The 12,941-nt window shown below is 33.8% G+C and overlaps 1 protein-coding gene across 5 annotated transcripts in view; it reads left to right on the forward strand.

The window, feature by feature from the left end:
* Window positions 1-12,941, forward strand: part of ICE2 (interactor of little elongation complex ELL subunit 2) — a 69,131-nt gene that overhangs the window by 2,671 nt on the left and 53,519 nt on the right. For 4 of the 5 annotated variants that reach the window (XR_007133079.1, XM_047766208.1, XM_047766210.1 and 1 more), the window contains exons 3-5: window positions 2,410-2,514; window positions 8,637-8,898; window positions 9,759-9,878. Coding sequence is in view for 4 of the 5 variants with exons in the window: in XM_047766208.1 (XP_047622164.1) it covers window positions 2,410-2,514; window positions 8,637-8,898; window positions 9,759-9,878 (487 nt within the window). In the remaining variant the exon portion in view is untranslated. The remainder of the gene's footprint in view (window positions 1-2,409; window positions 2,515-8,636; window positions 8,899-9,758; window positions 9,879-12,941) is intronic. The other variant, XM_047766209.1, reaches the window with a different exon arrangement.

The following is a 12,941-nucleotide window of genomic DNA, read 5'->3' on the forward strand; positions in this document are numbered from 1 at the left end:
ACCCACTGAGCGAGTCCAGGGATTGAACCTGCATCGTCATGAATACTAGTCAGGTTCATTACTAATGAGCCATGATAGGAACGCCTTCTGCCCATTTTTTGATTTTTTTTTTTTTATTGTTTTGTTACATGAGTTGTTTGTTTATTTTGGAAATAAAGTCCCATTGGTTGCATTGTTTGCAGATATTTTCTGTCATTCTGTAGGTTGACTTTTTGGGTTTGTTTATGGTTTCCTTTGCTGTGCAAAGGTTGTAGGTTTGATTAGGTCTCATTTGTTTATTTTTGCTTTTATTTCTATTGCCTTGGGAGATCTAAACAAGCACTTGTACGATTTGTCAGAGAATATTTTGCCTATGTTCTCTTCTAGGAGTTTTATGGTATCATGTCTTATGTCTAAGTCTTTAGGCCATTTTGAGTTTATTTTTGTTCATGGTGTGAGGGTGTGTTCTAATTTCATTGATTTACATGCTTTCCAGCACCACTTGCTGTAGAGACTTTTTCGCATTTTATATTCTTGCCTCCTTTGTTGAAGATTAGTTGACTGTAGGTGTGTGGGCTTATTTCTGGGCTCTCTCTTCTGTTCCATTGATCCATATGGCACAGACTGATTTTAAAAGTGTTGGAGAACTTCACAAATAGAGAACTCTATTAAGTAATATAGTGGCATTGTAGAAATGTAGGTGCTGCTTTTTATCTATATGACACACATTTACTGAGCATCTACTCTTTGCTAGCAAAGAAGGTTGCTAGCAGAAGAGAATACAAAAGTTACATGAGATTACAAAGATGACTAAAATATTGCCAGACTCAAGATTCGATCAGTAAGTGCTTCAGTATAATGAAAATAGACAATAATGTTGTCTGTAATGATGTAATGTAATAAATATTCCTTCACTGGCAATCTTATTACAATGTAGAAATGTTATCAATGTAACACACAGTACACCTTAAATTTACAAAGTATAACATGTCAAACTTATCAAGTAAATAAAATCACTACCTGCTCATGTAAGTATTTGTTTATTACCCTTCCTCCAAGGAGCTCACGATTCCTGAGGTCCATCACTTTGGTTTTTTTTTTTTTTTTTTTGGTCTTTTTCTGCTATTTCCTGGGCTGCTCCCGCAGCATATGGAGGTTCCCAGGCTAGGGGTCGAATCGGAGCCATAGCCACCGGCCTACGCCAGAGCCACAGCAACGCGGGATCCGAGCCGAGTCTGCGATCTACACCACAGCTCACGGCAACGCCGGATCGTTAACCCACTGAGCAAGGGCAGGGACCGAACCGCAACCTCATGGTTCCTAGTCGGATTCGTTAACCACTGCGCCACGACGGGAACTCCCACTTTATTTTTTTATGTTATGCAGAAACTTGAGAATTTAATGAGATGTCATAGGTATAGTACCATAACAAGTAATAAGAAACTATCTGACATATAACAAATAAGATATTTTAATTTTATCATTTGTACCTTAATCTTTGTTTTTTTAGATAGCTTTAAAAAATAGTAAGAAATGAGTTGGGAACAAATATGCTAGAATTTCCTGTTTTAGGAATGGGCCAGCCACAAGTTGCCATTTGATTAATTTACTTTAAGTTTTCAGATGCATGCACATTTATGTACCTTGCCGTTAAGAATGTGTTCAAATGCTGCACTGCTGTTCTTCTATGCCATTGACATTGTGAAACCAAATATGGTTTAGAGCCTTTACATAGTATTACAGCCCTTGGAACTGTCCATTTTCTACAGAAGCCTACTAATCCTTGTACACCCTAGATTAACGTTTCTCAATATTTTTAATTTTTAAATTCTTTCATTCAACCAGCATTTATTGGGTACTTACTATATGGAAAGCATTGACTCTAATATATTAGTCTATAAATTAGTTATAAATGGAAAATTATATGTGACCTTACAAGTGGTTTTAGTAGAGGCACACATTTGTCACATTTGCCAAGTTAAAAATAGTTGGATAATCAATCTTTATGGTGTCTTTTTGGCCTAGCACAATAATGAATGAAACAGAAATAGGTTGGGAAGTATTTTCTTTCAGCAATCAAATATCTTAATATTATGCCAGACAGCCTGAGGTGAGCCTTGCCCTGAGAGACCCTTTATGATACTTCAATCTATTCTATCTTTAACTCTCGAATATCTCTGATGGATACTGAAGCAAAAAGCAAGGCTGGTTCTTGGAATTGGAGAATTTCAGAATGGGCCTAGGGTAAATGTTGTCCAGACATCTAAACTCACACATCTGACACATGAAATTAAAATTATTAAGAGGTAGTTTTCTGGGGAGGGGATATAGGGGACCTTCCTGTTATAAACTACAGTTGTATCATTATGCTTCTTAATCTACTATGAGTTTGTAAATTGTCAAATTCACATAAATTACTTTGTTTTATAGGGATGTTTCCCCAAAAAATGGCCTTAAGACATTTTTCTCTCGAGAAAATTATAAGGATCATTCCATGGCTCCAAGTTTAAAAGAACTGTATATTTTATCTAACAGGTAATATGTTTATTTACTTGGTTATTTCCATTTTTGATTGTTGTTTTTCTGATAGTTAAAGTTTCATATCTAACTATATCCACTATTAAACATTCAAGTTATAGGAATGTAAAAATTAGAAAATAGAGAAACCCAATACCCCAAAATGACCACTTTTTGTTAATATATCCGTCATTTTGGACCTCTCTCCACACATGAACAAATACCTTTTTTTAAAAAATGGGATCATACTATAAATACTATAAAATACTGTAAACACTATGAAACTGTTTTGCGGTTTTCTTTTTTCATTTAAAATATTATTTTGGGCATTTTATACCCCTTCATTAGTTCAATCTTCTTTAGATTTTTTTGACCACACCTGTGGCGTGCACAAGTTCCCAGGCCAGGTATCAGATTGATCCACAGGAATGATAATGCCAAATCCTTAACCACTAGGCCACCAGAGGTCTGTAAGCTTAATCTTAATGGTTACATATTACTTTATTTTTCAGAGATACTTTTAATTCTTTTAGCTAGTCCTTCCTTGCAAAATGTTTGTGTTCCTCTTTTTTTTTGTAATTTGAAACAGTAACATTGAATGAACTTCTTGTAATTATTTCTGTAAGATAAATTCATCGAAAATTGGATTGTTTAGTCAGACTCTATAAACATGTTATATTTTAATATATATTGCCAAATTGCCATAGAGGTTTTCCTCCTTTCTGGTATGAAAATACCTATTAAGTGGTAATTTCCTCTTCTTCCTGCTTCCCTGCCTATAACAGCTCTTGTTTCTTTTGTGATCCACTGTTTCTACTCTATTGTGGATGAACCTTGAAGCTAAGTAATCAAGTTTACTGGCAGGGTGTTAAAAAGATGCAAAATGGGGAATTAGGGAGCTCCCTTTGGGGAGCTCATATTTACTTCATCTTTTTTCTACACCTTTTGCAGTGGAGGAAGCATATTTCCAGCCTCTGCATGGAATGGAACCCCACCTCTTCCTGCTTTTTCAGTACCCTTTCTTTCAGTTAGCATCCCCTTACTCCTATCTCTGTTCTCTCTTGATCAATATTTCAACATCATCAAGTTTTTCCTGCCTCAATCCCTGGATTCCACCTTCACTCCTAGTTACTTTCTTATCTCTTCTCTCATTGTACTTAGACTTCTTTAAAGACTTATCTATGCTTGCTGGGAGGAAATGAGGGACAAAAAAGCTATAAGACATACAGAAAACTGTTAACACAACTAGTAATGCACTACTAAGTCCTTTCCCATCAATGGTTACTTTGAAAGGATTAAGCTTTCCAGCTAAAAGGCAGATTTAGAAAATTGATTTTAAAAAGATTTTTTTAAAAAACAACCTGCCCTTACTGCACATCCATTTCCTCTTGCTCTCATTAAACATCACACTCTAATCTGCTTTCTACCCTCCTTAGGCTACTAAAACTGCTCCTCTCAGAATCAGTGAGGTCTTGACTATGGAGATGTCTCACTTTCCTAGTTTTCTGCTGACTGTGGTATTTCTGAGTGGAATCAATTAATTGCTTCCTTGGATATTCATTTAGTTTGTCTCCATTTCTTTGCTGTTATAAACAATGAGCATTTACGTATTTATTTATTTATTTTGGCCATGCCCATGGCATGTGGAAGTTCCCTAGCCAGGGATCAAACCCACACCATAGCAGCAACCCGAGCTGCTTCAGTGATGATCCTTAATCCACTGCATCACAAGGGAACTCCCCAGCATCCTTTTTATATATCCAGTATAAAGATAAGTTCCTAGGAGAGGACGGTGTGTCTGACTTTAATTTTTATAGATGTTTTCAGATTGCCATCAAACACTAAAGAAACAAGTGTGGGTTTTTTTTTTATTTTTTTTTTTTTATTCCATCAGATGAATAGGTAAGTTCACATAAAGGCAAGCAGAAGTTGTATTAAAAAGACATTTTCAAAAATAAACTTTTTAAAGAGGTAATCTCAGGAGCAACATTTCTTGCCAAAGTGCATAATTACAATGTCTTTGCTAATATCAACTACAGAAGGTTAAAACAATAAGATTCCCTGTCACTATGTGCATCTGTAGATATTTTTCAAAAGCTATTTTTTAAAATTCAACTTGTATCATTTCTTGGAGATAACTAATTTCGTAGAACTTACTATCAATTCGGAGTTCCCGTGATGGCTCAGTGGAAATTAATCTGACTAGTATCCATGAGGACACAGGTTCGATCCCTGGCCTCTCTCAGTGGGTTAAGGATCCGGCATTGTCGTGAGCTGTGCTGTAGGTTGCAGACATGGCTCGGATCCGGCATTGCTGTGACTGTGGTAAAGGCCAGCAGTTACAGCTCCAATTCGCCCCCTAGCCTGGGAAACTCCATATGCCGCAGGTGCGTCCCTAAAAGGAAAAAAAACAAACGAAAAACTTACTATCAATTCAAGAATTGCCTTTGTTTACTTGAATCATAGAACATCTACCAATTCCAGTGTCCTGGGAATTAGTGCACATATATCTTTACCCTTAAAAAAAAAATTAACTCTTATCTCAGTCTCAGCTTTTCAGACTAAAAATTTCTAACAGTAATCTTCATCATCCTACTCCTGCTTCTTAATTATTCTATGGTTCTTTTTGAGTCCGATTCTATTCAGCATATCCCAAATGTGCGTTATAGTCGTATAGAATACATAAGGGAGAAATACATATGGGGGAGGACATCATATGTAAATTGAATACACAACACCTAAAATTTTTTTTCTTATAATATTGTTTTTCTTTAGATTTCTCTGTAACATAAAATAATTTATTAGTATATTATACCTTTTAGTATAGAAGAAATAAAGACACGTTATTGATTTCATGTTTGTAGTCTTTTTTTTTGCTGTTAGTTTAATGGCAGTAAGAACAGATTTTCAGACTACGTCAAATCACCACTGTTTTCTTAGTGGAGAAACTAGGAAGAATATAAATTTACTAGCCCCAATTTTGCATTTTTTTTGTGTTCTATAAATAACACATTTGAAAAAATGTTAATAACCTCCAATCATGGTACTTTCAAAGATAGGGTTTGTTGTTTTTTTTATTCAACCCTTCCCACTCCACTACAAGGTAAAATTTTGCTTTTTAAAAATAATTTTCTGGCTATGGATATTTGTAACTGAGTTTTAAGTCAACAAAGGGGAAAGTAGCTTCAAATAAAAAAGAAGAAAAAATTTTAATATAGAGAAGTACATCAAGTTTAGGAGGTACAAATAGAGTGTAGATGAAGGTTAGAAGCTCCATTTCCAAATGCTACTTCAAGAAGCTGCCTAAACCAGGAGACCTAAAGCATAGGAAACTAAGTTTTGAATTCTGCACTTTTTCTTTTCATAGAAACTTAAAGTAAAAAAGGAGAATGGGTAGTTGACAAAATGAAGGGGAAAAACTTCAAACCATCAACTTAAATAAAATATAATGTCGTAAATGTAGATAGAAAAACCTGTCAGATGCTTTTGGCTTGCACCCTGATGAAGATTTTGACAGCACTGCACACAGAAATGATCTTGATGTGCTGCCATTTCATTCTTTGCTGAATGTAGCCAATTTAAACTGCTAGAATTTCTTGACATTCCTACTCTGGCATATCTGAGTCAGCATCTTGTTGCTGCAGCAGCTTAATTAAATTTGCCAGTTTGTGCCACAAGGACAGACATGTTCTCATATTCAGGGAGACAGCTGTGAAGCAGTATTGTTAAGAGTTGCGGACACAATACTGTTAGGTTTGAATAGCTCTCATGACATTTTCTAGTGAGAAATCAATTTGCTGTAATACATTTCTCCCAAGATCAGCAGTTAATATTCATTTTGTTAACCTAAAATATGCTTATTTTTATGCAGTTATTGGAGAAACTTTAATAGCTAAGTGTGTCTTCTTTCACCTGCTTTATTTTTTAGGAACCAATCTAAGGATCCTTGTCTTAATTTCCAAAATTCTTTTTCCATTCACTAACCTGCTCTCTTGATGAGTTTTTTTTGTTGTTGTTGTTGTTGTTGTTTTTGTTGTTCTTGTTCTTAGCTCTAGAAGAGTAGTCTTAAATAATTTGCCTTATTCTGGGGCTCAAAGTCCTTTTTTTTAAAGGATTTTGGAGGGTTTTTTTGTTTCTGTTTTTGTTTTTTTACCATCTTCATTCTAGTATTTAAAGTCAATTTAATTTAAAGCAAATCATTGCGAGTTTTAGATGGGGATTAACACACCCTTTTCCAGATCTAGATTGGTAATTCTCAAATTAATAAATTTGAGAATGACTTTATTAGTTTGAAACTCTCCTACTTTTTATAATAGTTGTTAATAAGACACTTTATTTACTATGAAATGAAATTCATAAATAATAGTAGCCACAGACATAATATTTTAAAATAATGTTTTAGATAAATAAATGTAAAATAAAAGGAAAATAATATATGTTATGTATTGTAATAGATACTGCTATACTAGAAGATAAGGGAAATAGTCAGGTGCACCAGCTAAAATGTGTAAGATTGGATTTAAGAGAAGTAAGATAAACTACACTATAAAAGAATCATAAGAAAAATAAAAGATAAAAATGTATTGTTAGGTCTAAGTAATAACAGACCACACTTATTTGTATATTATTGTATGTATATCATTTCAGAGGAAGCCTGAAATGATCTCTGAAAGTTATTCAGGACACTGTCATACATTACAGAAATCTAGTATTCCTTACCTCTAAATGCCTTTAATTCTTCCACTTTGGACAACCTGGATGTCCCCACAGGCTTCCAGAATGCCCTGAGGGAATTAATACCTTATGAGAACTACTGCTCTGGGTATTTCTTTCCCTTCCCCTTTCTCCATCTTAATTCGTGATTTCGATGTCCTTAGAATTCGTCCTAGTCACCTATTCAATATGCACAGTTTGGAAGCCTGAGATGGACATAGCTGCATTATATTGCTGTACATATTTACTTTTCTTCCTTCCCCATTCATTTGTCTAATCCACTAGATAAGGTGCTGAGGAGTAGAGACTGTATCATGCTCAATGTTGGTTGTATGTCCAGTGCCCAGCATAGGGCTGGCACATGGTAGTCACTCAAAATAAATATTAATGAATGGAGGAATGAAAAATGAACCAACAGTTATTCATCCTTCCATTAGTTCCCCTTCCTCTTGGGTTATTGTTTAGTTTGGAACTAAATCATAGGGAACAATAGTAGAAATTAAAGGTGTAGAAGCTAAGCGAATGTAGATTCGTGTTTGTGTGTGTGTGTGTGTGCGCGCGCTTTAAGACTCTCTTATTAAAAATGAAGATTACAACACTGAATAGCAGAAATAGAGACAAGTTACATACAGGATAAGAAATTTGTGTTCATATACCTTACTTGGAGTAGTAAGGTGATTTTTTTAAAACAAAATTGGGGGTTACACGTCATATGCAAATATGGTAACAGGGTTTCTAGCTACTCACTTCTTTCTCCCCTAGTACATTTCATTATAGATATGCCAAAATTTCTCTTTTATATCCATACAAAGTATAAAGACATTTCCATAGGCTTAGTCATGTACATGAATGATAGAGGATTATATAACTTTTCTAAAACCACTATTGCTTTCATAAGATATATCACACTGCTTGGAATATTTTTTTAATTCTCAAGATAATTAAAGCAGAGAAAATCAAAAATTTAGAATCTCTGTGAATTTGTAAACTTCAGGTTTGTGACCTCATACATCCATGTGGCTTTTGTTCACCACCTTAACTGATACATCATATTTAAGAATTTAAGTATCAAACAACTTGCATTATAATAAAACATAAACATGGAATACTTGCAGTTGGCAGGAGTGATTTATCCCTCTTTAATAAAATGGAAAAACTTCCAAATTGAGTATCTTTTCTAAGGAGTATGCCTCCTCTTCTCCATCAGATAATTGAAGGTAAACTTGTAATAAATCCTATTCTGCAGAATATGTAATTTATACCAAATGGCTAAACATCAAAATGCAGGTGGCAGAGTTAGATAATAATCCAGAATTTACTGTGTTAATCACTCTATATTCTCCCTGGTGATTGAGAATCATGAAGTTTCATGATAGTAATCTTCATGTGAAAAGCACATACTTGTAAATTGTATTTTTTTTTTCCAGACGTATAGGAGAAAATTTGAATGCCTCAGCAAGTTCTGTAGAAAATGAGCCGGCAGTTAGTTCAGCAACTCAAGCAAAGGAAAAAGTTAAAACCACAGTTGGAATGGTTCTTCTTCCAAAACCAAGAGTTCCTTATCCTCGTTTCTCTCGTTTCTCACAGAGAGAACAGAGGAATTATGTGGATTTGTTGGTTAAATATGCAAAAGCCCCTGTGAATTCCAAAGCTGGTGGAATAAATAAAAATGACTACTTGCAGTACTTGGTATGTATTCTAGTCCTCAGCTTTAGTTAAAAAAAAAAATGTATTTAAAAGTTAGGAAATATTTTAAATTTGCTTTTATGCTTGTAGATGATGTTAATAAAATGTTAATAAAAATGAAAAATATAAATTTAATTAGCAGAGGCTTAGTGCTATAATTCTATTGTTGATTCTTTTATAGTTCAGACATTTTGCTCTAGTTTTTGAGTATATTTCCCTCCATTTCATATTCAATACTAGCAGTAGAACTTTACATTACTTGTTGAATCATTTTAAAATGTTTAATTAATACTTAAGTAATCTCCAGATTCTCAATTTGTGAATGTAAGTGATGCTGTGCTGAACATCACAGTTCTTTGATCAAATCTATGATTATTTCCTTGAGATAAATTCTTTATAATTACCAGATCAAAAACTATATATATATATTTTAAGGCTTTAATCTGAAGTTACACATTAGTAAATGGCTCTGCAAAACGTTTAAGCCTCCAATATGATATGAAGGAAATGGTGATTTCTTGTTTTATATTAATTTATAGTGGTTACAGTGAAAATAAGTATTTTCCATGTGTTTATAAGCCATTTCTAATTTTTCTTTTGTAACTTGCCTAGTTGTATGTTTATTTTTCCATATGAGTGTTTGTCCTTCTTTATTTAAAAGCATTTTCTAAAATGAGCTTATTAATTCCTAATCATGTATTGTAGTGTTCGTCATTAGCTTTTCTATTTTGTGGAGTTAACTTTTTTTGTAAAAACTGTTTTGTTATAATACTTAAATCCAAAATATTAGCATAGTGATTGAGAAGTGATCATGTTTAACCAAGCATTTTATTCCAATATATTTCTACTTTTTTAAAACTCAGGATATGAAAAAACATGTGAGTGAAGAAGTTACTGAATTTCTAAAATTTCTGCAGAATTCTGCAAAGAAATGTGCACAGGATTATAACATGCTTTCTGATGATGCTCGTCTGTTCACAGAGGTAAAACAATAATCACATTTATTTAAACTGCCAGATCATAGGCAACAACAGCATTTTAAAATGCAAGTATCAATATTACCAAGTTAGAGACCGAATTGTAGGTAGATTATTTATTTTTTAATTTAAAAATTTTTTATTATAATTGATATACAATGTTGTGCATCATCTACTTAAATAATAGAAATACTAACACTTCAAAATCATGTACTGTAATATAGTCACATTTTTTTCTTTTAATGATCCAACTCTTATATTTGAGTTATTTCTTACTCATATGGATGGTTTGATCTGATGCACTAATTTCCCTTGTGAGAGAATAGGGTTTTAAGGAATTATCTTGGTCCTTGAAAATCTGGGTAATTCTTTAGAACCTAATGACATAAATTTGTATTTCATGGTAACAAGCCGTATCCACAGATGATAAATTTCATCAAATAATTTTTTATACTTAAATCATGCATGCAAATTTATTAGCAAAGCATGTAAATCACTCTTCCTTTTAACCTACCATGCTTCAGTGAGTGTAGGAGAAATTTAGAGTACACTACTTAATTAGTAACTATTAATGGTGAAGTTGTAGTAGAATTTATCTACAAATAACAACACCAGTCTGAATATTTTTAAGCTTTTAAAACTAGTCACTATACAAGACAATGTGATACACTTAATAGTATTGAACTCTACACTTAAAAATGGTTATGATAAAAAGTTTTACAGATGTTTTACCTCAACTTAAAAAAAAAAAAAACTATAAATCGAAGGACAGCAGAGGATATTAGTTAAACAAACAAACAAAAAAAAACCACTTTTAAAGGTGAAATTTTCTTTTTCTTTCTTTTTTTTTTTCTTTTTTTGGCTGCCCCACAGCATGTGGAATTCCCAGGCCAGGGATCATATTCGAGCCACAGATGCAACCTATGACGCATGTGTGGCAAAGCCAGATCCTTAACCCACTGTGTTGGGCCTAGGATCGAGCCTGTGTCCTTGTGCTGCAGAGATGCTGTTGATCCCATTGCACCACAGTGGGAACTCCAGGGTGAAATTTTTTTGTTAATATGAACCAGAAGAATAAATATTCTAAATAAAAGGAAGAATTTCATTTTTTGCTGAATCTATGTATGATATAGTCAAATGGACTGTCATGTTTCTCCACATGGGAAAGGCACTATAACTGTTCCTATTTTAATGGTGCCCAAGAAATGACCAGAATGATGGTTTTAAAACATAAATCACATCCCCTCATTTTGCTGCTTTCAAATGGCTTCTTATCTCAGGAAGAGATTGTCTTTTAATTTTATATTATGAAATGTAACTTACCAATGTTCAAAGGTATTTGGAGAAAATTTATACAGTTTAACAAATAATTATATAGTAAGCACCTATGTAACTCTCTTCCAAGTCAAGAAATAACATTGCCAGTAACCTAGAAGCCCCCTGTGTATTCCTCCTAGATAGGAACATTTTTGCTCCTTGAAGAAATAATCTCTGTACCAAGTTTGGTGTTGATAATCTCCATGCCTTAAAAAAAATTTTTTTTTGGTAGTTCAAGCTTTCTTTTGCCTGTTTTTGAATTTTATGTGAAGAGAATTCTTTAATGTGGACAGATTTCTTCCTTTACTCAATAGCATTTTTGTGAGATTCCTGTATAGGTATGTGTGTAGTTTTATTTCATTCATTTCCATTTCTGTACATTTATTACATTTATGAATAAACTATAATTTATTCTGTTGATCAACATATGGCTTGCTTACAGTTTGAAGATATTCTAAGCAGTGCTCCAGTGAAAATTCTCATACATGTCTCTTGGTACTCACATATTTCTACTGGTTACATGACTGGGAATGGAATTGTTGGCTTACAGAGTATGCATATCCTGAACTTCAGCAGATAATGTTAGACTTTTCCAGAGTGGCTATGCCATTTAACATTCTACCCAGCAGTGTTTGAGAGTTTTTTGTTTCATATCCTCAACAGTTGATACTTGTAGTCATTTTAGTTTTAGGCAGTCTAAAGGATAGGGTCTTTACATATCTAATAAGAGTGTATAACTTTTCATATGATTCATGGATATTTCTTGTGAACTGAATGTTCAGGTCTTAGCCTTTGTTCTACTGGATATTCCATCTCTTTGTTACTGATAGGTGGGAGTTTTTTATATATTCTAAATACAAAAGTTTTATGGGTTGTACAGTGGTCCCTCACTTAATCTTAGTTTCACTTTTCTCAGTTTTAGCTACCCATGAGTGGAAAGTTCTAGAAATAATTCATCAATAATTCTGAGTAGTGTGATAAAATCTCTCACCATCCTGCTCCAACCCACCCAGGATATGAATCATCCTTTTGTCTAACATGTCCCACACATTAGTCTCTGAGTAGCTGCCTTGGTTTTCAGATGGATTTTTGAGGTACCACAGTGCTTGTGTTGAAGTAACGCCTATTTTACTTAATAGTAGCCCCAAAGTGCAAGGGTAGTGATGCTGGCAATTTGAGTATACCAAAGAGAAGCCACAAAGTACTTCCTTCAAGTGAAAAGGTAAAAGTTCACTATTTAATAGGGAAAGAAAAATCATATGGTGCAGTTGCTAAGGTCTGTGGTAAGAATGATTTTTCTATCCATAAAATTATGAAGGAAAAAAACTCATATTTTGGTGACACACTTCAAAGTATAAAAGTTACAGCCTCAGTGCTTGATGAGTGCTTGGTTAAGATGGAAAAGACACTAAATTTGTAAGATATTTTTAGAGAGAGAAAGAGAGGCCACATTCATATAACCCTTATTAAAGTATTGCTGTAATTATTCTATTTTTATTTTATTATTACATATTGTTTTTAAATCTCTTACTGTATCTAATCTTTTGTTTTTGTTTTTGTTTGTTTGTTTGTTTGTTTTTTGTCTTTTTGCCATTTCTTGGGCCGCTCCCGCGGCATATGGAAGTTCCCAGGCTGGGGGTCTAATCAGAGCTGAAGCCGCTGGCCTACACCAGGGCCACAGCAACGCTGGATCCGAGCCACGTCTGCAACCTACACCACAGCTCACGGCAACACCGGATCGTTAACCCACTG

This window comes from Phacochoerus africanus, chromosome 2, assembly GCF_016906955.1.
Source record: "Phacochoerus africanus isolate WHEZ1 chromosome 2, ROS_Pafr_v1, whole genome shotgun sequence".
Taxonomy (NCBI): Eukaryota; Metazoa; Chordata; class Mammalia; order Artiodactyla; family Suidae; genus Phacochoerus; species Phacochoerus africanus.